Below are 26673 nucleotides of genomic sequence, written 5' to 3'. Positions count from 1 at the left end.
AGTCCCTGACTCCAGAGGTAACATTTGCTCAAAAGCAATTAGATATTTGCTTAATTTTCACCTAAAATGAGGAATGAATACAACTGCCATCATGCTTCTCCAACTGAAGCAGATGGGAAATCATCAGTAGTTATCCAACTGAGAAATTTTTCCATAACTGCACCGTGTATACAAATCCCAGTCCAGAAAATAAATGAGACTTTAGCTAGTGCACCACGTTGCCTTATAATGAGTTTTAAAAAAATGAGTGGTATATCTGCAAATTGGGTAAACTGAATACAAATATATAAATCTTTCTGTGTCAAATATCTGCAGATAAGATATTTAGTCGCTTAATAATTGTTTACCATTTTTCTTTTTTCTAAGATTTAGTTATACTCTTCTCTTATTAAAAAAAAATGAATGTAGCCTGGACGGGCGTGGATCAGCAGTTGAGCATCGACCTAGGATCCAGGCAATCAGGGTTCGATTCCTGGTCGGGGCACATGCCCGGGTTGCGGGCTCGATCCCCAGTAGGGGGCGTGCAGGAGGCAGCTGATCAATGACTCTCTCATCATTGATATTTCTCTCTCTCTCCTCTCTCTCTCTCTCTCTCTCTCTCTCTCTCTCTCTCCCCTTTCCTCTCTCTGAAATCAATAAAGATATATTTAAAATAAAATAAAAGGAATGTATCCACATAAAAATTACTATTAAAATGGATACTATAAAACTAATATCTTGTGTCCATGGTAAGAGAAACAACTTTGTCTGGTTATAACACAGAGGATTACTTTTCCTTTTTCTTTTGTTTTTAAATACACCAATTTTTAAAGAAAATGCATTCCTTATTCTCTCATTTTTACCACAATCTTAAAAATCCAGGCCACTAATTAATCAAATGAAATTCAGATAGTGAATTTCAGAAAGTGAGAAAACATGATTAATCTTGTCAGATAAGCACGCAGTCATTATATTACAAAACATTCATTTTGAGTGTCTAAGGAGAAAGTATGGCGGGATTACACAGGCTATTTTTAAAAACGAGGAGATTACTTATCTCAGATAGACGGAATGCCTCCAATTCTGAAGCAGGGTAAGGAAAGGACAGATGGGAGGTGGAGACACTCAAGTTTCCAGTGCTGCTCTGTTACTACTCAGGTATAAACTCAGGTGTTAACCTTGCATTTTGTTTTTCATATATACAAATATGGGGGAGTGTTCATGCATTATAGAACTATATATAACACAAGAGAAAGTTTTTGAAAAGTAGAAAGGAAAATATAACTGTACAGGCTGACTATTAAGTGGCTCCATATGTAGAGATCTGGCCACGTTAGTTTCAACAATTGTATTTTTGATGAAGCATCTTCCGCATAACCATTTTTATTAGACAAAATAAACTTAAATATATTTGTTCTCTCCAGTTCTCATCAATTAAACAAGTACTTTTTTTTTTAACAGGTAGGTCAATGGTAAATTAGCTCAGGTCACATCAACCATCACAAAAATGATTTATCATTTAATAAGTCATCTAAAAGCTTGTGTGAGTAAATACATACAAACAATATAAATGTACCTGTTTAGATACAAATATATAAGGAAGTGGCTATAAATATGTTACTATAAAGTTTTGGCAAGACTTCCAAATGGCCTAACAGGTAGAGACAACCATTTTTCCTCTTAATTTAAGTCTGAATGCTTAACTGCATTCACAGTTAGTGGTGGGAATATACTTCGGGCAGATTCTCACGGGTGCTGAGTTTCTGATTTATTCAAAACTCTACTTGAAAGAATTTTATTTTTGTAAGGTGCTATTCTTGCTATAATGTTAGATGTTAGTTCCTCTACTATTTATGAGAAGGGTAAAAGGGTTGTCAAGGTGCTGGCAGATCAGGAGTTATGTTTGCCACATGAATAGAATAAAAAGGTAGTAAGAGAAATAGGTGCCATCAAACCCTGAGCTGAGGTGCGTAAGGAGAAGGCAGCAACGGAATGGAAAACCTTGTCCAAAATAAACATATTTGACCGAAGGGAAAGAGGAACAATGAGTATTCTATTTCAAGCAGGTATCTCCTCTATGGAAAGCCACAAATCACTTGGGTGAAATAAGGGGGGAAATTGCTATGATGATGTCACTCTGTGGTTGCCTAGAACAGCAGAGAATACGAATGATAAATAACGAAAGGAAATTGCAACCTGGCACAAAGGAAGATATAAGAATCATGGGAGAAATTAGCTATGTATCCCCAGAGTCAATCATTACTAAAGGGTAGAGTAAGAACAGATCTTAAGAAAGCAGATTTCAAATTTTTTCCCCAAAAAATAAAAGGAGATAAAAATTATAACTCAGCTCTCTAGTTGGACTTGACTGGGCCTGAATCTTGGCTCTCCCACTTAGCTATGTGATTGTGGGGAAGCTACTCAAAATTTATGGGCCTCCGTTTCTAAATCTGTAAAATGGGGGAAACAGTCTTATTTCAAAGCTTTTCTGGGATTTTTACTAAAAAAAGTAACAGCTGATACTGACCATGCACGATATGCAAAACAATGTTCTAAATTCTCCAAATGTATTCATTTATATATATTCCTCACAGTTGTAAGAAATCAATTCTATTACTCGCCCTGTTTTTATAGGTGAAAAAAAATGACGCTTACCCCAGTGTTCACTAAATATCAGCTTTATTTCATAACCCTAAATTGCAAAGAGCAAGGTAGCACCAAGAGAAATAAGAGACTCACAAAAATCGATATTGTTCTTAAAAATCACAACTAGTATCAATGGAATAAAAAGGGCCAAGTAGAGACACAATGTTCTACACCAGAGTTCAATGAGAACTCTGAACACAAGTAAAAAGAGAAGAAAGATTTAAGAAGGGTAATGTTCTGATAGGTCTAAGTCCCCAATGAGATGAAGCTGGCAATAAAGACAGCTGTTTCCGATCTACAGATTATCAGACCAGGAACAGGGGAGACCAGTTATTTGTGGCATATGGAATCAAGTTCAAGCGACAGACGAAACAGAGCTCCTCAGATTTCTCCATCAAAATTGTGCACTTCAAGTGTTTTCCTTAATCATTTTCTCTCTATTTACTGACTCCTTCGTTATAAGCTATGTCATACTCAATTCTTTCCTAGTTCAAAACTAAAACAAAAGGTATTTCTCTCCTTTCTTTTTGTTCTTCCCTTCCCTGTATTACTCCTCAAAGTAACAGCTTGCATTCTAGCCTCCGTTTTTCATCTCCCTCTCTCTCTCTCTCTATCTCTTCAACCCAAAGCAAGTGGGTCGCTTTCCCCACCAATCCCCTACACATACTTAAGAAAAACCTTCCTAATTGCCAGTGTAATGGATTCTTTCGGGACTCATCTGATTTGACCTTGCTGAGTACCCGACCTCATCATTCACACTCTTCTGCAACTCTCTTCCCTCCGTGGTACCTGCCTGGTGTTCTTGTTACCTCTCTAGCTGTCCCTCTCACCTTCCTTGGTTCTTCCTTTGTCCAGCTCTAAGTACTTGTGTTCTGTTATTTCATCTCTCCTATTTCGCTCAGAGATGAGATATATTCTATTTTAATTTAATAGTTTTCTATGCTTTACTTTGGGCATAGTCACAGGTGCCCACAACTCTCCAGAGCTTAACACTGAAAGTTTCTCAGGAACACAAAGTAAAAAAAAAAAGTGTGACTGTTTTTACCTAGTCCATTGCCTTCTCATTAGGAATTCAACTTCCCCTGGGATCCCCAATAGGGCTCCTTTGTAACATTTATTTGGTTTCTCAGGATCTCCATTTCCTTATTCTCTCTCCCCAGAGGCTTGATCAGAGGCACAACAAAAGCCTTTGGTCCCTTTTCTGCTTCCTCAGGGGCTTTTTAGCCTGTCTGTCCCTGTGCTGGCTGCCAAACTGCTTCCGAATTCACTCTTGTGTCACCCATCAGGCCAATTAGGAATAACTTCTACCTTATTCTCTGTTGAGTTACAACAGGGCTTTCAACTATTAACCGAAGTATCCAGTGTTTACAATTTTCCCTCAGCTCAGACAATGCTGGTGGATCTGTAGGACCACTGATTTCAATCCCCGAAAACAGAGATGGTTAAAAACACAGCAATCCCAAAGGGACTATTTTGAACTACAGACAGAATTATCTTTTAATTTTTCAAAGAATTTGTTTATACAGGGAAAGCGATGTCTGTTTTCTTGAATCAGCCATTAAGCATGAAAAATGTCTCATGCCCAAAACCTTTAAAATAATTTCCTCTCTGTCTGAGATGTTTTTTTAAGCTCAGATATTTTTCTGGATAGAAGCCACTAAGCTTGCATTTACCTTTTCCATTTTCAGATTTTACTGACACGGGTAGGTATTGCTGTTGGGCCCAAAGATGACACAACAAAAGAGAGCCTAAGTTGAACTTCCTGGGCAACCCAAGCATACTTAGGGTAAGAATCAGATCAAACCCCACTCCGCTTCTTCTCTGATCCTGGCCTATCCCCAGTCAACAGAGTCTACAACCCAATCTTGTACTTGATCACTCTACGCAGCTTGTAGTCCTAGATTTTTCTGCAACATGCCATCTCGCCATTATTATAATTGCTCCTACTGGTATAGTATACTTCTTTTGTGTGCATCGGTGCTAAACAGACCATACATATTTGACTAAAACTCACTGACACTATAACCTATTAGCTTGGAGCTCTAATAGCACCGGATTTCACTCAAGCCCCAGTGGGCTCATTAATTCCTGCTTCAAATTTCCAGCATTTCCACTACCTTAAATTACTCTGAGCCTATCACTTATGTTATGAGTAGTAAGGGATCGAGGTAGGTTATCTGAATTTTAGACTGATCATTGCTGTTTCACAAAAAGCATGAAGTCTAGTGCTCATACCTTGCTGTCGAAAGCCCATGAACCAGCCATGAAGCATTTTAAATTGTCAAATCTGCGTTAGAGGTTCAATGGCAATTACGAACAATTCGAAAAGCTCCCCGAAGACTCATTAAAATTAATCCTTCTAAATACTTATTATAAATGCCATAATATATTTTAAGCAAATCTGGAGTTTTGGCAAAATGTTTTTTTCAAATTTCTAAAAGAATAAGGCATTATCTAAGTAAGGTGATCATATAACTTATCACCCAAATGGGAACACTGAATTAGTAAAAAGAAGTATTAACAATTACACAAAGACAAAAACCATAAACCAGGATTGTCCCAGGCAAACCAGGACAAAAGGCCCCCCTCTACACAAAGCCCCTTACTCCAAACAGAATCTCTGTCCGTCTTAAGAATGTTATCTAAAACTTGGTGAGGTTAATTCAAAAAGGAGTCAACAAGAAAGTGGTCAGAAAAGGTAACTGAAGAACTCTGTGCACAGCTGACAAAGATTTCATTCCAGACTAGAATGAAATCCAATCTCTACTGTGAGATTTTTAAACATGGCCCCAAATTCTCTGACACTCCTCACTGAGAGGTGCAGCGTATGTCCCCTACACCTTCCATCCAGTCTCTTCAAACACCTGAGCAAAACTGCCAGTTCTGGGCACAGGTCCTGAAATACGGCAGCTTCCCTTTCTGTGTCCTGGTAGTGCCCCTCAGCTCATCTATTCCTTACTGATCTTTCTGCTTGCGGGATCTGTCTATGACTGACAACTGAAGTCTCCAATTACAGTTGTCGATCTGTCCATCTCTCCTTCCCCGTCTGTCAGCTTCCTCCTCACATAGTTTAACACTCTAGTGACAGGTGCATACACATGAAGATCTGTATGTCTTCTTGGGAAACCCATCCCTCTATCGCTCTGTAACGCCCCTCTTTATCCCTGAAGATCTTCTGAACGGTCAGAAGTGTCTACTAAGCCTGAAGTTAATATAGCTACTCCAGCTTTCTTGTAATCAGTGTTAGAATGGTATATTTTTCTCCATCTTTTTACTTTTAACCTGAGTCTTTATATGAAAGGCAAGTTTGTTATAGAAAAAAAAAAAAATACACCCCAAACTTAATTTAAAAAGAAAAAATAGAAAAAAAATATAGTTGGGTCTTGTGTTTTTTTTAATATGTTTTTATTGATTTCAGAGAGAGAAGCATCAGTGATGAGTCATTAATTCGATCTCCCGGATCATAGGTCAATGCTCAACCACTGAACCACGCTGGCCGGGCTTGGGTCTCATTTTTCATCCACATGGGCAATCTCTGTCTTTCCATTTTCACTGGTGTATTTAGACCAATTACATTCTGAGTGATTTTGAGATTGGTATATTAATACCCATCTTGTTTGTAACTGTTCTCTATTCATTGTATTTGTCCTTTCCCCACTCTTTTCTTGCCTCCTCTGATACCTTTCTAACTTATCTAAGTCCCCCATGAAATAGCACTATATTGCTTCATATGTAACATAGACGCCTTAGAGTATTCTCAATTCTAATTGCCCATTCTTGTGACACCGTCGTCATTCATTTCACTTATCTATAATCACCCACTACATTGTCCTATTATTGCTTTAAATAGCAGTTTACTTTTAAATCAGCTAAGAAAAATAAAAGATTTTATTTTACTTTCATTTATTCCTTCTCTGACATTCTTCTTTTGCTTATGTTGGTCCAGCTTTCTAAACTACATGATTTTCCTTTTGCCTGAATGCCTGAAGAAAGTTCTGAGAAAGTTTTTATTTGTCCATCACTTCTGAAGGATATTTATTGGATACAGAATTCTAGATTGGTGATGTTTTACAAGAATCTTCTTTAAGTGTTCCATTCCATGCTCTTGCTTGGTTTCTGATGAAAAGTCTGATGTAATTCTTACCCTTGTTCCTTACGGTAAAGTATTTTTTCCTCTAGCTTCATTCAAGATTATCTCTGTCTTTGTTTTTCTGCAGTTTGAATATGATATGACTAGCTGCGGGCATCGGGGTGTGTGTGTGTGTGTGTGTGTGTGTTTATATATATTTATACAGAGCCTACTTGGTGGGCTCTGAGCTTCATGAATCTGTGGTTTGGTGTCTGTCATGAATTTTGATAAGTTTTCTGCCATTATTACTTCAAATACTTCTGCTCCACCCCCTCTTCTGCAGGTATTCCCATTATGATGTAGCTTTTTCCCTTTCAACCCCGACTTCCTTCCCTGACTGCAGTGTTCCCAGTCTATTTCCTTGCAAACCCGACCATTGTTAACTATGGTTTCTCCCACTTTGGTGAGACAGAAAGGAGGCTGGAGAGAGACTGAGTGGGAGAAAGAAAATCCCTTCACAGGCTGGGTAAGATTCCAGCAAAGACTTTTCCCTGCAGAGTAGGCTTTTGTGATGGAGAAAGGTCTGGATATATTTTACAAAGATCCCCCTCCCCCTCCCACTGCCAGAGCCACAAGGGGATCTTCCTTCCATGATCTTCACTGTGAGAACCTTGTGGGGTTCCTGAAGGCAAAGTCCGAGAAAATGTGGGGGCTTTCCTACAGCTGCAGCCTCCTGGAGTTTTCACTCTCATATTAGTCCACACTCAGTCGCCAGCAGATCATCAGTTACTATTTCAGCATTCCTACCAGTATGGCTCCAGAAGCTTGTGCTCCAGGTAAGGAGATAGATGATGGCTCTGTCTATCTTGACGTGTCTGTCTCTTCAGACTTTAGTATAGTGGTTTTCCCTGTGAACTCTGTTCTTGGATGAACTGAAGAAAACTTGTTGATTTTCAGTTTGCCCAGCTTTTTCTCCTTGTCAGGATAGGAGCAACAACTCCCAAGCTCTTTACATGTTGGGGCTGAAGGCAGACATCTGACTTCCTATGTCAGGGGACATTCACTCTGACACAGAATGCTATTAGGAAACCCAAACCATGTGAAGAGCCAGCTCCAGCTTCCCAGCCACATCCAGCCACGTGAGTGAACCACGTTGGCAATGGATCCCTCCTATCTCAGTCAAGCTGCACAAAATGATACCACATGGAACAGAAACCTTTCCTGCCCAGCCCTTCCCCAACTGCAACAAATTAAATAACAGTGTTGTTTTAAGTCTTTATGTTTTTGGTGTGGTTCACTTTGCAGCAATATATAAGCAGAACATTCCTAAGATGATCCACAAGGCCTTGCCAAGTTCTCAAAACTCAATTCATACAAATCTCCCTGAACACATCCCATGCCTCCAGTCACGGGGGGGGCTCTCGGAGTCTGTGAAACCTACCAACCTCTTCTAAGGGTCTTGTCCCTATTCTTTACCTGGTTGGTCATGTGTCCTCCTTCAGATCTAAGCATACCTGTCCCCTTCGCAGCAAGGCTTCCGTTGTCCATCCATTGAAAGTACACCTATTACCCACCCCTCTCTCACACAAATAGATAAAACCCACCACTCTCTATCTTAACTCTTTCTCATACATCTTTTTTCCTTTAAGCAACTTAAAACTCCAAATATATCTGCTAACTTGACTAATTTTTGCCTTCCCAACTAGATGATGGGTCCATGAGAAGAGGCACTCAGTTCTTCCCACCACTACATATCCATTGCCTGGCCTCACACGCAGAACACCACAGGGGCTTAGTAAATGCCTCTAAAGGCAGGAGCTCTTTGAAACAAACACAGCCTCCATGCATTCCTTGTTTAGACAAGGGTTTCTCAACCTTGGTACTATCACACTTTGCAGTAAAGAATTGTCTGTTGAAGAAGATTGTTCTGTTCATCCGCATGGTCGTTCAAGAGCATCCCTGGCCTCTCCTCTCTACATGTCCATAACACAACCACCTCTCCCCAAGCTGGGAAAACCGAAAATGTTTCCAGATACATATCATCAAATGTATCCTGGGGTGAAAGATTGAGAGCCAGTTGACAACCATTGGTTTAGACTAGAAAGACACTACTTCCCTATCATCCTGGTTTAAACTAAAGGAGTGACAATAATAATAAAACAACTCAGGAATGTGGGTCTGCTTTAAACTGAAACCAATCTCACCATCAAATCCTTCCTCCAGTTCTCCTCAAACACTATTTAGGGTGAACTATGGGAGATTCTAGGAACCCTGACATTATAATAATTGGAAATTTCCACGCTACCTCTGTCAAAAAATTCTTCCACTATCTAAAGAATGCCCCCATTTTTTCACCAGCTGGGCATAGCTGATATATGACCTCAATTTTGAAGACAGAAAATATCACTGATTGTTTTGAGGGGCCCCTAATCAAATGATCAAAGAACCCTATAACAAGAATGACCAACAGAGGCCAATACATTTAAACATTGTCTAATAAAAAAATTATCCCTGTACAGTTTAGTCTAATAATTGAAATCATGCCTCTTGCCTAAACAATATCCTCATTGTCACTTTTGTCGAAAAGATTAGGCGTTGTTTATTTATCTGCTGCAGGCTAAGTGAAACCAGCTGTACCAATGAACCAGACCCTCCTGCCCTCCATTCTTTTTCTAAAGGAAGTCAGGGCTGAATCTGCAATTTCAAGAGAGGCTCTGCTTTTTAAAAATAAAATTAGCAGATGTTGGTGGGTGGGTTATTATCCCCCTCGGCCTAGGCAATGATAAAAACTTTACTTTTTCAACTTTTACCTGTACACGAGGAGCACCAGGTCTGAAAAATCACATGGAGCAAAATCCAGTTTCTCTTGTATGTTGTCACGTATTTTGTGCATTAAATTGCAAAGCTAATGCTGACTGTATTATCATACTATGCTGCCATTTTCATACCCTGTGACTAATAGTGTGGATACAGGCTTGATCTTAGAAGTGAGCTGTGATAATAAGCTTTGGCCCATGGACCCAAAGTCTAAAAGAAAGCAAAGCAGACGTAATGAGAAACAGAGAGAGGGCCTCGGGAGCATCCTGCAGCAGAGCTCACACCAAGTAATCAGACGTGCCTCTCCTTGGCACAGAGCTCCCATTTGCAGGCAGTAACATCTCAGGACACTGGAAGTCAGCATGACAGTCCCCGTGTCAACACTTAAGATTGAAACTTCGGTGAGCCATCAGTTTCCATCTGGGCATTTCTGACTTTTAAAATTCTTCAAACTACTCCTGATAGTGTTGCAATGGAGTTGACCTTCAGGGCAAACAGTAAAAGCCACCTCTTTAATCTCACAAATTCTGAAAAGGTGGTTAACTGCCACTGTCTTTCCCGACTGCTGCTTGTTTTAATTAACAGCATTTCTTCCGGCTATTCCTCCCGGGGCTTCGAAGAGCTCTTTGAAATGTATTTAGTATTTTTCAGTCTTGGTTTGGGCTAGTCTCTCAATTTATGAGGTCGTTTCATTCAAGTTCAATAATTCAGCAGAGACTGGCAGAATGAAATGCTAAAGGCAGACTGACACTTTCAATCACGCAAGTCTCCTGTTACACAGGTGAGCAAACCCCTTCATTGTTCTCATTGGCCTCTGAGATAACCTAAGGCTGGCACAAACCAGCGTGGGCAGACTTCTGTGTTTAGCAGGCCCCCGCAGGAGTAAAGCTTTGCATCTTCGCCTCAACAGAAACTGAAGATAAGCAGGAAAAAATTACCAGAAATCAGGACCGCCTGTGGGATGGCTTTGTCAAAGTCCAATACTCTAATTCCAGAGGTAGAACCAAGAGAAAGATTTTTCTTGATCTAAATGACACTAGAAGTATGAGAAAATCAAAAGCAAGCAGCTACAGCACCACCACCACCCCGCCCCGAAAAGAGAGGCCTCTGTCCCCCGCAGGAGTAAAGGGTCGTGGTGTGTCACCACTGCGTGCAGAAACTGGGGGACTCAGGCACTGGCAGGGACTTGGGTATGCTCCACCAGCAGACCCCAGGGCTCTCAGGGGCAGGTGAGTTCCACCTCATCTCAAGTTTGGGAGTTGAGGTGGCCGGTGATTGTAACTCCTATCTATCAAAGCCACACATGCATGGGCGCTCACATATTAACAACCCACAAACCTTTCCAAATGATATGGCTTATAGCCAATTCCACTTTAACACTCAAAGATAGCACCTTTGCTTAATCAAAATTCGCACAATAATCAAAATGAATCAGTTTGCCTTTACTTTAAGGCCCTCAGGCTTTAACAAACTTAGTGGATAGCTTAGTATCACCCTTTGATACTAAGCTATCCACCAAGCCCCAAAAGAGAACTGTCTTGCGTCCTACCAATACACACAGTGATGAGGAAGGCTTGATTTTAAAGCAAATGGTCTACGTGTCTGTTTTTATGCTCGTACCATGCTGTTCTGATTACTATAGACTTGTAGTATTATCTGATGTCAGGAAGTGAGAGACCTCCAACTTTGTTCTTCCTTTTCAAGATTGCTGTCACTAGTCGGGGTCTTGTGTCTCCATACAAATTTTTGGATTTGCACCCTGTGTTCACTGCAGCATTGTTTACAATATCCAAGCTATGGAAGCAGCCCAAGTACCCATCAATAGGTTAGTGGATAAAAAAAGCTGTGGTACATTTATGCAATGGAACATTACTCAGCCTTAAAAAAAAAAAAATGAAATCTTACCATTTGCAACAGTATGAATGGAGCTAGAAAGTATTACAATAAGTGAAAGAAGTCAGTCAGAGAAAGACAAATGCCATATGATTTAACTTATATGTGGAATCTAAAGAACAAAGTAAACAAACAAACAAAATAGAAATAGACTTACACACACAGAGAACAGACTCTTGGATGCGAAAGGGGAAAAGGTTGGGGGGGTTGGGTGAAAAAGGTGAAGGAATCAGAAGTGCTAACTGGTAGTTACAAAATATACTGAGATATAAAATAAAGCACAGGGAATATAGTCAATAATGTTGTAATAACTATGTGTGGTGCCAGGTGTGTACTTTGCAAAGTATGTGACTGTCTAATTGCTATTCTGTATACCTGAAACTAATACAAAATAATGCTGAATGGCAACTGTAATTAAAAAATAAAATTTTTTAAAAAGCAAATGAATCTGTGAATTCAAACACTCACCACTGGAAAGAACATATATAAAGTACTTTAGTCAATCTCATCCTCTCTTCCTTGCTTTTGAAACTCCACATCATTTTACCTGGACTTTCTAAGTACATTCTAGCTTTTACAGAATATATTACATTCTAACTTTATAGACTTATTTATGTATATGGGCCACCTCCCTTCAAGATCATTGTTTCTTGACAGCAGAATCCACATCTAAGATACCTATTTTTCACACACAGCATAGAAAAGGCATAAAAATAACATAATAAATACTCATCACCAGTTGAGTAAGCTCAGAACAGGTTAGCAAGTGTCTTAATATACAAACGTCCCTGGGAAACTGAGAGGTAAAGCGATGACTTCACGGTGCTGAATTAAAGACATTTTATACCAAGTTTTAAAATTTGAGGTGTTATACAATGTATGACTTTTAAAACCCTATATTAAATTTTAAAGGGATTTGAAAGAGAGAACATAATAAGGAAATTAAACCAGGATATAGAGATTAGTAGTTAGAGTTATGATAAATTGCTTCCCTGTCCCAAACACAAACACACACATGCACAAAGAAATAATTATGAAGCTGGGGAAATGTTTTTAAAAAAATCTCTACTCAAATATGAAAAGTTTAAAGCGTTTTGTGTGTGTTTTTTTAAACTTATTCTTGAGTGTTTTACATTGATATGGTTGCAGTTAATCAGCCAAACTCTTTAGAACCAAACTCATTACCAAGGGGGTTTACACAGTATAGGAATCACAGTCAACTACCCAACCTATGTGTCCCTGCAAGAATAAGAAAATCAAGAGAATTCAAGAGTAATAAAAAGTCTTTCTACTCCTTCTCAAGTTTCTAAATTATGGCTAACAGCAACTACACCAAAATCAACAACTGCACAAACCTCTTGCTGGGGGTATATCCTCTGCTTATATTATTTAAAGAAGAAACATGAAATAAAAGATGGTTTATATATACCATAAATAGGACAAGAAGAACATTGTTATAAACACAATGCCAAATTAGTGAGGTCTGAAATTCATAAGTGTTATGGATTGAACTGTGCCCTTCAAAAGAGATATATTGGTGTCCTAGCACCAAATACCTCAGAATGTGATCTTATGTGGAAATAGGGTCTTTACAGGTGTAATCAAGTTAAAATAAGGTCACGCAATATGATTAGAGTCCTAATAAAAAGGGGGAATTTGGGCATAGAGACAGGCACACACAGGGAGCAAACCATGTGAACATGAAGGTGGAAGAGGGTGACACACCGAGAAGCCAGCACACCACAGAGGCTAGGGGAGAGGCAGAGAACAGAGTCCCTTACAGAACCAACCCTCAGAAAGAACCAACTCCGCCAACATCTTGGTCTTACACGGTCCCCAAAACTGTAAGAAAGATAAATTTCTTGTTTAAACCACCCAGTTCATGGTACTTTCCTTCGGCAGCCTTAGCAAACTAATGCAATGGGGTTCATGGCAGATTCCGAACTTGGCCCATGGAAATCGACATCCGTAAAATGCTCTTAAACCAAAAATTAGTGAGATCTCTACAAATGACAGGCAGCTTTAGTGCAAGATAATAATAGCTGCTCCTGGAGAAGATGCTAAGGACAGTGTTTAAAGATGGGGGCAGGGCTGCAGACATTTATGGGACAGCAGCGAGGAATCCTATCGAGGAACCTGCAACAGGGATCCCAACATTCAGCGACTCTTTAAACTGTGTAGCACTTCAGGGGATGCATCAAACAAACGCAGCCCTCAGGTCTTGCTGAATGGCACGTAACTATTGTTCTTTGGCCTGACCTCGACACCTTAAAGCAAGCAAGCACATGCAGCCTCTCATCCGTTATAGGAGGCGAGTGGTCAATGGCTTTCATCTCCAGCTGGAGGAAATTAAATACTACATGTGACCAGCAGGCTTGAAACTGCTTGAGAAATGCTGACAAGATACATTTAAACCTGCTGGAGTGAGAAGTATTAACTGTCCAGAGCCATCCTTCTCAAAGACTGCAGGTACGTAAAAGGCAGTCTTCCTTTTATTCAGGCATAATAAATGAAGGATTTCTCAACCATCCCTAAGACTGTGCCATAAATCTTAAAGTTAAGCATTTAATAGAGTTATTAACTTACATTTGGAAATCAGCGGAGCACATCTTTTGTGGGAAGGACTTCCAAATGATTGGTTTGTTTCCTTATAATGAAATCGTATGTTTGTATCTGTTTGATTCATGATTAAACCGAGTGAGAGTATATGTGAGAACCATCTGGAATATTCAACAAGGATGAACTCTTCCCAAGGAAGGCCTTACACTGCGGAAGCGGTGTAGTGCAATGGTTAGGAAAATAATGCCTTCAAACCAGATAGATACGGGCCAAAACCAGTATGGCTACTAACCACCTGTATGGATTTGGACGAGCAGCTGAAACTCTCTAAGCGCAAAGTGTCCTGGTCAAATGGAGACGACAGTAATAGGCCCTTATCTTACAGGGCATGGTGAGGAGTCAACGGGACAAAGCATATATCAGACTATATTTACCATAATTGCTTAACCCAGTGCAGTTACCTTCATGCTATTAACATGAGATGTATGAGTACTTTTTATACAGCAGAGTACTATTTTTCTTTAGGAAATAATTTAAAATTTGGGACACGACCCCTACTGAAATTAGCTCAACCACCCAGACCATTATCGCGACACTCCGCAACGCTCAAGCAGCACCGCTAGGTCATTAGTGGCCCTTTAGATTTTGTTTTGGTTTTTACTCCCCATCATTCTTATTTTTCATTCAAATAAACAAAGACCTTTTTTCAAATATCTAAGATCTCAAAATTTATACTAGTATTTTTTATGTACAGCATTGCTGCGCTTCCTTACTTACATATCTTCTTTTATAAGGAATATTCCTTCACCTTCTTAACTCAAAAATCATGCACAAAGGTATAAGAACACATTCCATAGAAGCCAAAAACCACCTAAATCAGCATACAATCAACATTTCCAGTTATGTGTTTAAAATGATAGTTCAGATCATTTTCTTCTATATAATTTAGCTTAAAATTTCCTAATTTTTATAATGACTTCAAAGGAAACAAAAACAGGAATAATTTAGAAAATAGTTTTTTAATAGTATTTGGTTATGTGATTAAGGTAAGACAAGGCTTGTGTCCCCTGCACTTATTTCTGAAATATGATTAAGTTTTCTATGAATTACATGGCACTGAATACAGTAACTCTGTGCTCCTAATCAATCAGAGACAGGGAGGAAGTCTATCAGAAACATGCAGGGGGTGAGCTGTTCAGGACCTAAATCTGTGCCCTGACCTGGGGGAAGAAAACAAATGGGGAAGAGTTGTTGCTCTTTGTGAAAATATGTGCAGGGTGATGTCAAAGGAGACAGGTAGGGATAAAAAAGAGTATGCAGTGTTTTTTATTAAGTAATTTCTGAAAGATGAGTGAAAACTCATTTAAAAAGACATCGAGAATGGCCAATACATTTGGCTTTGTCAAGCCACTACTCTAATTCTTAAGCAAAAGCTAAATCTCCATGATAAATTATTCATATCATTCACCCAGAAATGAATTCTCACCAGAGGCTTCCAACTCCAATGAGAGAAAGAGAAGCAAAGATGGGGGGAGGGGTGGGACAGAAAAGACAAACTAGACAAGTCTGCAAAACTGTTAGCAGGAAAAACCAATTCTATTCACTTTTACACTTGTTAAAAAAGAAATCTGAGGGAGGAAATTTATTATATATTACATGAAAATTATTTAAATATACTGTGACTTAGTTTAAGAGAGCAAGTACATTTCACATTGAAACATTAAAAAACTAATGAACTTACTTGCTTTTCCCTTTGTATACTGTAGCATAAGATCCTTCCCCTAGTTTTTCCAGTTTTTCATATGAGTCAGCTTTTCCAAATTTGGGACTTGTCGGCTAAAAATGGAGCAGAGGGTAAACAAAACAGACTGTATCAAACTAATTAACAATAAATAACCCAACTCCGCTAAAAATATACAAATCCTCTGTCACTTTTTAAATAACATTTTTATGATATAAGAATGCTTATTTTTAAAAACAACAGATATTTGGGGTACAAAATTCTGAATATACAAAGAGTACAGAAGTTTAGATTAACCCATAATCTAGCCATTAAGAGGGAATCACCATAAATATTTTGATACCTCTTCTTCCAATGCTATCTGTATACAGAAGACTGCTTTTTTACATAAATGGGATTACACTATACATACTATCTTGTAACCTGCTTTTTTCCCACTCAAAATATTGTAACTATTTTCTCTGTCATCATATAATCTTCTAAAGTAGGGGCTGGCAAATCCCATCCACCACCTGTTTTCATATGTCCCATAAGTTTAGAAAAGTCTTTAGATATTTTTAAAGGGGGGGGATCAAAAAAATTCATAGCACGTGAAAATTATATGAAAATCAAATTTTAGTGTATATAAAGTGTATTGGAACACAGTTACTCATTCATTTAGATATTATGTTATGACTTTCAAGCTAAAACAGAGTTGTAGTTGCAACAGAGATCACATGGCCAACAAAGCTAAAAATAGTTATTATCTGAACCCTGTTATAAATCATGACTGTACAAAATTTAGTCATATAAAGGTATTCCTCCAATACCTGATGATGCAAACAGATAATCAAAGACAAATCAAAGATCTATCATTCAGATATCACCAATTAATAGAAAAGGAACTCTTTTATGTCTACAAAAACCAATCCCTTAGATTTAGCTGCAACAAAATAACTCTTCCTTAAGAAATGGTATGTATCCCCCATCATGACCATAAAAGTGCTAAGAGAGAGAGCTCATTACTTGCTGTGCTCAACTTCCACCCCAACTTCACCAGAGAGCACTGTCCTCCATGGAAGCTAATTACATATTATTTTAACATCGCTATAAAAGGGCAATACCAAAACATATTAGCAAATGATAATTATATGAGGAATTAAAAGCATCTTAAAGGGATTATCTGATCTAGTTATAAGTACATATATAATTGATAACAAGTTGCTAATGATTGTGGTGCTTTGTAAGTAACCAACAGTAGAAGTTCAGGGAAATAGCTTCCTCCAAAAAGTTTACAGAACACTATTCTTGAGCATATACTCTTGCACCACTTACAAAACAACACAGCATCCTGACAATGAATCTGACTCCCGCCATTTATAAGGATTCTGTGGCAAGTTGAGCACATGCCTCTTACCTCCTTGCCATCTGAAATGTCATGCAGTGACTGAAAAGACAATCAGAAACAGGAATTGGGAAACAGAAAAGAGTACCAATATCTAATCAGAAATTCTGAGGACTTCTGAAAGATAGAAGTAATCAGGATCATAACTTTGGAGAAAAAAATTGGGGGAACTTAAAGCCCCAACATGTAGGCAAAGACTATTACAATTAAAAGAAGCAGGAGCTTCTAAGTAAATATCACACACAGCTGGGCATGCGGCGTCACCTCAAGCAAACTACAGGGACATTTGCACAGAAGACACAGCTGAGAATGTGGGTATCCAGGCTAGAGGGGCAGAGCAAGAAGAGAAGCAGCCACTACCTAGAGAAAACAGGACATGCCCACATCCCCAAGCTGTAACTCCTGCCTCTCTCGTACAATTACTGGAGACAATTTACACAAGACAGAATAAGCCGACAGCAATTCTCCAACACAAAAATGAGTGTCAAAAATCACAAATCATTTCAGAAAAATCAATAAGTGTAAAATTTAATGGGAAGTAAATTCAAACCCTGGTAAGAGAGTTGACATTGCAAAGGTAAAAATAACTTTGAATAAAAATAACAGTATCTTCAGAGAGATTAAAGATTAAATATTTAATTAGTAAAATAAAACATTTAATGGGCAGTGAATAAAAGAATGGACATAGGTGAAAAAGTACTAAGTTCAATGTTTGAACAGAATTTTCCCAGAAAACTCTGAGGTGAGGTTGCATCTTAACAGAAAAATTATCCAATAAGCGTAATATTTTTATAGACAACACTGGCTGAAGAAAGACAATTCAGCAATATTTTCAAAATGAAAAGGGAAATGACTTTGAATCATGAATACTATACTCAAAATAGTTACTCAAGTGGGATGGAAAAGCTGCAATCTTACCACCATCAAAAAAAAATCTAGGTATAAAATTCTATATTATCTCAATATAAGATGAAGTTGGAGTGATGGAAGAGCTGCAGGAAAGCAAGAAACAGTAGGATAGGAGAAATAAAGCATATTGAGATTCGCTGGATTGACTGCAGATACTGATTAACTACAAATGTATGAGTTTTAATTCTTAAAAGGTAACCCCTAGAATAATTTAAATAAGATACAAATTCCAAACAAATCTGGGGGGAAAGGGCTGAAAGAAACAATTGCAAGGAAGAAGGGCGAAGAGGGTAAAAAGTAGGAGGCTAGAGGAGGCAGGGTACTCAGTAGGAAAGCATGTTAAGTGAAAAATCATAAAATAAGAAGAAAATCCAAACATATCAAAAATTACAATAAACATAAATGAACAAACTTCCTCTATTATTAGAAAGTTCTCAGACTAAAAAAACAAAGATAACCTAGCAATATGCTATTGAGAAGAGACAAAATTAAAGCAAGTGAGTAAACCTGAAAATAAAGGAGTACAGGAAAAATACAGCAAAAGTAAGTATTTTTGCAAAATCACGCACTATCGCAATACTGATGGCAGACAAGACAGACTATAGGAAACAAACGAATTAAATTAGTATATCTCATTAAAATTAACATTAATATCCACCAAGAAATTTAATCATCACAAACTACTTTGAGCCAAATAACACAGTTTTGAAATGTATGAAACAACTGCTAATAGCAATAAAATGAGAAATTGTCAAACCCATGGTGATAGTGGGAGACATACATCGCTCATTACATCAACAAAGCAAGCAGACAACTAATAAGTAAGGGATATGTGGGCTTGCATATTAGAATTAATATTTTAATCTAATTCACATATTGATACTTTTTATTTTAAGTACACATTTAACATTCACAAAAAATGACCACAGATTAGGCCACAAAGAAAATCTCAATATTCAAAATCACAGAAACATTCCAAGCTACTTTTTCTGAACTCAGTGTAATAAATTAGAAATAAAGAATAAAAGAAAAACTAAATAGTTTAGTCATGCAGGCCAAAAAGAAAATCAAAACAGAAAACTCATAAATAAATATGTGGCAGTAAGGACATGACATTTTAAGACCCATGGGATGCAGCCAAATCAATACTTGAATTAAAATGTAAATACACATGCACATACTGGAAAAGAAGAATGCCTGAGAGTAATATGAGTTAGACATTTAACTGCAGCTAGAAAAAGAACAACACATATATAGTAGGAAAGGATTCATAAAGACAATAGCCTATTCTTTTCTTCAAGAAACTTGTGAAGTGCAAACCATGTGTTGAGTTGGACCAAGTAAAACTTAGCGGGAAATTACATTCAAAATCACCTGACAAGTCCTGTGTGGGTTATGTTCTCATGCATTTTTCATCACAGGGAAACAGCTTGCGAATGTCGCACTTTAGCATCACCCTCCTGAGCCCAAGTTTTAAATAGAAATTTAAAAACCTACATTAAACTTCAGTGTAAAATGATCTTCAATGGGGAAAATATTGTGTTCACAGTTCCACTCTAAATTATTTAAAATCAGAATGAGAAGTCTGTATGTTTGCTTTTGCGCTCCTTTAAGAATAAATTCAATCTAAGTTGAAGTAAAAAGCAGCAGCAGACAATCTCCTCTTTGCTCATATTAGGAGGTAAACTGCTAATGCGTATTTAGAGCAAGAGCTAGACATGGTCCCACAAAATTTGTAAGAGGATATTTTCTCTGCCGGGAAGGCACAAATAATTTTCTAAAAATTAATCACTCTTCATAAACTGTCTTATATCAGAACTGATGTAATCATTCTGAGACACAGACCATACTACACTTACAACCTGAAGAAATTAAATTGAGGACATTAGAAAAACAAGGGGAGTATTTTTTAAAACATACCCCATTTATCCGCAAGAAAAATCAAGTAAGAGAAAATGCTAATGGCACAAAGTAGTCTATTTATCTAATTAAATGGATGTGGATGCATTAACTGCCATGGTTAAAATATATTCCATGAACACTGTGATGGCAGAAAATTAATATTTCCCCACCTGTGGTGGTCATACAATCAATGTTATTTGCCCTGTGAAACCGGTATGTAGACATTATGGAAATACACTGTAACTTACAGATCAATCACACTAGCTCCACAGCACAAACTGAATACATATAATACCTCCCTGAAAGTTGTTCTAGTCTCCAAGAGAATGGGCCTATGGACTAGGCCATGTCTATGAGATAGTCTGAACTTTAAGAGTTAGATTCTCATAAAAGCAGTCTCCTATTTTAAGTACGCAAAAATGTTCTGACCTGTAATAACTATGTAAATAAATAAGGAATCTAAGTGCTAAGTCTTTAAAGAAGCCAATAATAAAACCAGTCCTGTCAAATGAACAAAACTAAGAATAATTCAGAAGGAGAGGTCCTCTTTAGTTTAATAATTAAAGTTCAAGCCTTTGGTTTGCCTTTTTTTCCCTTGCAAATTTATCAAAGCATCACATTTAAATGAAGATGCTACATCAAACCCATATGCTGTCAACTCCAAACATCATCTTTGATGTCATGTGCATGCATGGGTGGGAAATGGCTTCATGGGGCACCTATTCCCTGCGTATCGCTTCCCTCCTTAGAGTGCAGGCTTAAGATAGCACTTTAGGGAATTGGAACTGCAGAGAGCTAATCAGCAATAACTAGCGGACACTAACTGCACAGAGACGTGGAATTTAATGAGATAATGTTTATACTTTTTTTTAACAGAATAAAGGTACAGAGAACTGTCAATTGTCTGGACCAGTGGTGGGGGACATTGGCATGGATAATGAAAAAGTGAAGATAATATTTCATCTGAACGGTGTTTGGACCCTGACCTTGTTAGCTCTAGTTCATTGTGCAATCAACAAAAACTAGCTAACATCGTATGTTTAGTATGAGCCAGGCTTCAGCTAATCACTTTAAATACATTATCCAAATTTAATCCCTGTACCACCACCCTGGGGTTGGTTCTACTAGTATCGCCATTTGAACAAGAAGAATGTAAAGACTGGAGAAATCAAGTAACTCATTCAAGATCCTACAGCTAATGGCAGAGCAAGAATTCAAACCAGGTTCACTGGAATCAAAAACAGATTTTTTTTACCACCACTACATTGGTGGAATCTACATGTAGACCTAACTCCTACCCAAAAGTAGGAGATATTAAATTATGATACAGTCCATCATCTATTGAAACCCTATCCTAAAAAGAGGGATGGGTTCTGAACTGTATTTATACTTATAAACTGCATGAGTAACACCTCTGTGTTCACTGTAATGATACCATGATATGGCTATAAGAATTCATACTGAATTCATTGAAATAGATTGTAACCTTTATGCATAACCCCTTGATTAAGATAGTTGATGGGGAAAACCACGGGTAAGAACCACCACTCTATTACATTATATTATAATTGAGAGAGTGGGTATGAGGATAAGATGGGAAGGATTCCACCAGAACTGTGACCTCAGTCAACAACCAGGATTTGAAGCGAGAGCCGCCTTGGCTAATTTTTCTTCTGCCTTGGATCTCCAGAACAGGCTCTATCATCCTGCATTTCTAGCCCCATTAAACAGAGTCACACTAAGGTAACCCATACTTGATGGGTAACTTGATAACAAAATAGATCTAAACGCTGGACAGAGAGATACACCCAATCCCCATGCGTGGTGACAACCTGACAAGGGGGCCTGGTTCTCTCTGGGAACGGTCTAGCCCCACAAGCAGAAGGCAATACCAAGATGAGACCCCCTAAGGATGACCATCTGAGAACTGAAGTGCAACTCTTGCTTTCAAGTTTGCACCCTCCCCCTCCCCTCTCTAGACTGGGCCTACCTAGCATGGGATGTACATTGGGGGGGGGGGGGGGGGCGGGTAATAGAAGGAGGTAATGCTGAGGAATTTTTGGAATGTATAGAGGACAGTAATCTGTATACGAATGTCTGAAACTATGTTCTCTTTAATCTCAGATTATGACAGCACAGCCCAATAACATCCCATCTAAATTGGACCAGCAAGACAGGCAGGCCGTCTCCTGTAGTGCTCCCAACAGTCCTCACTGTTGGAGAGCACAGCCGGGTTGGGGGGGGTGGAAGGAAAAGGGGAGGGAAAGTCTGTCCTGTCAGTGACAGCATTAAACACTACCCTAGACCTAGCCTCAGGAAGGGCAGGCACTCCAAAAACATCTGAAACAAGTCAACAAATCTGTGAAACACCTTTTGAAATACACCAATTTAGATAAAATCACATTCTTTACATTTTGCCTGAACTTTATTTTTTTTAATTCAAATTTGTCTTTATTGTTGAAAGTATTACAGATGTCTCCTTTTATTCCCCCTTGACCCCTTCTACTTCCCCCCAGGCCTTCCCCACACTATTGTCTGTGTCCATGGGTTATGCATAGATGCATATAAATTCTTTGGTTAATCTTTCCCCACTCCCACCTTCCCACTGAGATTCTTCAGTCTGTTCCATGCTTCTGTGTCTCTGGATCTATTTTGTTCATCAGTTTATTTTGTTTATTAGATTCCACATATGAGTGAGATCATCTGAATCTGAATCAGGAAGAATCAGAAAACCTGAGTTTTAAAGTGCCGCTATGTGGACAAAATCAGGAGGTACAGATGGATGTGACGGTCACTAAAATTGAGGCACTCTTAGTTCTTTGACTTTAGTCATGGCCCCTAACACACAGAATGACCAGCATGCAAACAGCATAGAGGTAGATACACAGTTGGGAAGACGTGGCTTGTACAAGAGTTTCTACAACAGTTTTATACAGTTTCATATTGGGCTCTGTAGGTTAATTTCATAACTTTCTATTTTATAGCTTCTCTTGGTTTTTTTTGTAGTAATTCCATTGATTCTTTTGGATTTTGCTGATTTATCATTAAAAATCCACTTGCTTGCTTTCATTATCTATAAAGACGTTATTCAGCTCCCTACTCCTTTTTTTTTTCTCATAGTTTTGTATGGCATTCAACCAATAATTTGTCTATTGATTATTTTTAAGTAACATGAATTTTCTGTAGTTTAAGAATAGCGGGGTATGGCCCAGATAGCTTTTCTAGCTTTATAGGATAAACATTTTTATTTTCATGAAGTTAAAAAAAAAAGATGATCTAGCACACACTCTCCCCCTGTCTGTCTGCAATACTTCTTTCTGCACCTTCTGTTTCCTTTGCCCCTGTTGAACCTGCCCTGCAGAGTCTGCTCCAGCACTTTCTATTCATTGCAGGCCTTTGACCTCCTTGCACTCACCCACTCAGAGGAGCATCGAAGTCCCTCCCAGTTGCTGTCACTGTCCTAAGAATGGTCCAACGAGCTGCCAGCATGCACTCTGATGGCAAGGTGGAAGATCCCTGGCTCTGAGAGTAGGCTCTAGGCCCTGTGCCTTCCCTGAGCTTCCTCCCTCGCACTTTCGGGTACGGCGCAGTTCTTAATACTGCTCATGGTTTGTTCCCCTCACTCCTACTCTGAGGTTCATGGAGATACCTGGTCTGCTATACTGGGTGGGGCAAAAGTAGATTTACTTGAAACACAGAGTTTATTCTAGTATTACTATTTATTAATCATTGTATTATTTTCCATATGAACAACTGTAAACCTACTTTTGCCCCATCCTGTATTTGTTGTCAATGTCATCCATTGCCTTGGTTTTAGTTGCTCTAATTATATGAGGAGTTTCAAAACCTATGCCACTACCATCCTCCCAGAATCCTCTCCTATTTGACCTTTCAAGCTATGTTCAAGCATTACTTTAAGAAAAATAAACTGTAACTTTAAACAGAGAAATACACAGAGGACCAGACACATCTCAACTTTCCTTGATAAGGATTTTCATCACTTATTAAAAATTAAAAGTAAATATTGAAACCCCATTGCTATTGATACTATGATGTACACACTGACTTTTAAAACTACATGACCCCCAGTGGCAACAAGCAAACCCAGGACCCATTTCTAAATCCCATTTTCCAATAAGTGGAACCAGGGCTCTTTAGAGAAATAACAGATTCTAGGTTTGGGGTTTGGAAAGCACAATAGAAGCCAAGACTGTCCCACAGGACAAGAAAGCAAGAAACTGCTCAAGAAACAAAGGTGTGAAGACATCTCAAAAGGACACAGAGCTCCCAGTGGCCAAGGCAGGAACAATTTGAGCAATAAAAAAATAGCATAGCATTAGATTATAATTAGTATTGCAGATAAAATACAGGACCAGTTAAATTAAATTTCATTTAAACAGTGAATAATTGTTAGTGTATGCCTCACTGTAATACCTGAAAATGCCATTTCTACATATCAATTATAGGTTGATACAAAGATATTAAGATAAATACATAGTAAAAATACGTAATTCTCTTTCCATAACATAGGCTTAGTCATTCACAACAACGCCTTTCATTTCTTCTAAATGACACTAAATCTGAAAGTTCTCCCCAGAGGTAGTGCTATATCTGTGACCTAGACGGACGCTGCTTTGCAATCATAGACAAGATGATGGCGCCAGTTGGAGGAAAAGCTGATAATCAATTATCCTCACAAATGTTGCATTAATAACATTTATTTCAGCTTCGTTAACACAAAATGTGACACCAAGTTTGTGCAGTGTCATACAGTTTAATTAAATTGAAGTGTCAATACTCTCCTCGCAGTTGACATTTCTTGCTCTGATCTGGCTCTCATGGTATTTAATGTTTAAAGTTTGTGAAATGGCATGTGTTTTCTTAGCAAGAAGACAGCATCGAAATTCTCTTAGCATTCTCCTCTTAGCTTTTAAGTGCACCTATTGAAACGGTTCTTAAGTGTAAGTTAAATCTGAAAATTACTTAATTTAAAAGATCCTAAGGTGTGTGTGTTTTGTTTTTTTTTTTACAATGTTAAATGCAGCAGAGTCTTGGAAATAGTAGTTTCAGTAAAAATTTTCAGTCAAAAGCAGCAATCACCTCAGATCTTAAACCTCCGTAGATCAAAAGGCAAAACTTGATAGAGTTTGAGTTTAGAAAACTCTATTATAATAAAATAGTTTCTGTTAAGAAGATTCAATGTCTAGCTCTTAAATTTTAAAACAGTGACACTGAAAACAAACTGGAATAACACACGTGAACAAATTTTAACATTTATTCTGAACCGACATTCTTTGTGGACTTGCCAAATTCAAAGCTATCCTGAAATTCCAAAGGGTTTTTAATTATAAATTCCTCTAACTGAAAGCAACTAGAAAAAAAAAAATGATTTTTTTTTGGATCATTTCTCATTTGCTTGTGGGTGCTTATGAATAAAGAGTCAGTATATAGTTTGCTGGAGCACACACACTCTCTCTCCCCTAATTTAAACCACCCTGGGAGAGCATGCACTGATCAAGCCCCCGCCCTCTTCCAGCACAGCGTGCTACTCCTCTGAGAGGGCTACTCCTTCTGCTTACCACTGATGAGAGACTGCACTTACCGAGCTGGGGCTGGAGTGCCGCCTAACCTTAGGAGACTCTTTGCCGCTGGAGGAAGTCTTAAAGTTAATGCAGGCATTGTTCTCTGAGTGCACCCTCTTTACTTGATTGGTGGGCTTCTCAAATGGGTCAAAAGTGCTCTGTGTCCTCTGAACCCTGACTTTCTTATCCTCAGGAATTGTGTCCAGGGGTTTGATCACTGAGTCCATTCCCTGGCAGTTCCGTGTAGACATCTTTGTGACACATATCTGGGGGAAAAAAGAAAAAGAAATTCCACTCAGAACTCTCCCCTGAAACTTGAATACCAAAAACATGCTGAATTGACTTGGGTGGTGAACACACAATGCAATATACAGATGAGGTACTATTGAATTTTACACCTGAAAACGATATAATTTTATTATTAACCAAAGTCGCCCCAATGTCTTCAATACAGAAGAAAACTTTAAAAAAAATTTTTAAAGTTCTTTTCAGTCTAGAAGAAAGATAAATAATCAACTAATTTTAACATATGAGCATCGCTTTTTGGAGAAAAACATAATCTGGTAAAATGGACTATCTATTGTAATTTTTGAGTACTTTATATTGACCAGATGTGGCTATGGTACAACAGAGTTTTATCCTCATGGATGGATGGCTGATGTAGAACAAAATTAAAGTGTCTATAAGAATCTTTTAAAAAAACAAAACCATGCTGATTTGTTATTCTAAAAAGCATGCCACTTTTAATTTGGGGGAAGACCCAAAAAGGACACATTCTAAAAGCCACACCAGCTTAAATCACAATATGAAAAACTCCTCATAATCACTCTGCTTATGTCACTAAAATGCTGCCCTAAAACGGGAGACTTAAGGCCTAGACTGCTAGTGCCCCAAGGTGATTCTTGAACTTTGTCACCTGTTTTACCATCTGACTGCAAGTGGGATTATTTCTGAATCATTAAGAAGTTGGGTATCCACTCCTAGGAATGTATCCTAAGAATCCTGAAACATTCATCAGAAAGGATATATGTACCCCGACGTTCATAGCAGCACAGTTTACAATAGCTAAGATCTGGAAACAGCCCAAGTGCCCATCACTAGATGAGTGGGTAAAAAAGCTGTGGGACATTTACACCATGGAATACTACGCAGCTGTAAAGAAGAAGAATCTCGTACCATTTGGGACAGTATG

At 38.3% G+C, this 26673-nt stretch overlaps 1 protein-coding gene across 3 annotated transcripts in view; it reads right to left on the bottom strand.

The window, feature by feature from the left end:
* The window catches only part of CDK14 (cyclin dependent kinase 14), a 496475-nt gene that overhangs the window by 352473 nt on the left and 117329 nt on the right, over positions 1 to 26673 (bottom strand). For all 3 annotated transcript variants that reach the window (XM_081147672.1, XM_081147670.1, XM_081147671.1), the window contains 2 exons: positions 25502 to 25747; positions 15705 to 15799 (listed from right to left, as the gene is read on the bottom strand). In XM_081147672.1, coding sequence (XP_081003798.1) covers positions 15705 to 15799; positions 25502 to 25747 — 341 coding nt within the window. The remainder of the gene's footprint in view (positions 1 to 15704; positions 15800 to 25501; positions 25748 to 26673) is intronic.

The sequence above is a fragment of the Miniopterus schreibersii genome, assembly GCF_964146895.1.
Source record: "Miniopterus schreibersii genome assembly, chromosome: 9".
NCBI lineage: Eukaryota > Metazoa > Chordata > Mammalia > Chiroptera > Miniopteridae > Miniopterus > Miniopterus schreibersii.
Note: the sequence above shows the minus strand (reverse complement) of the source record. Positions and strands in the feature narration are given on the sequence as shown.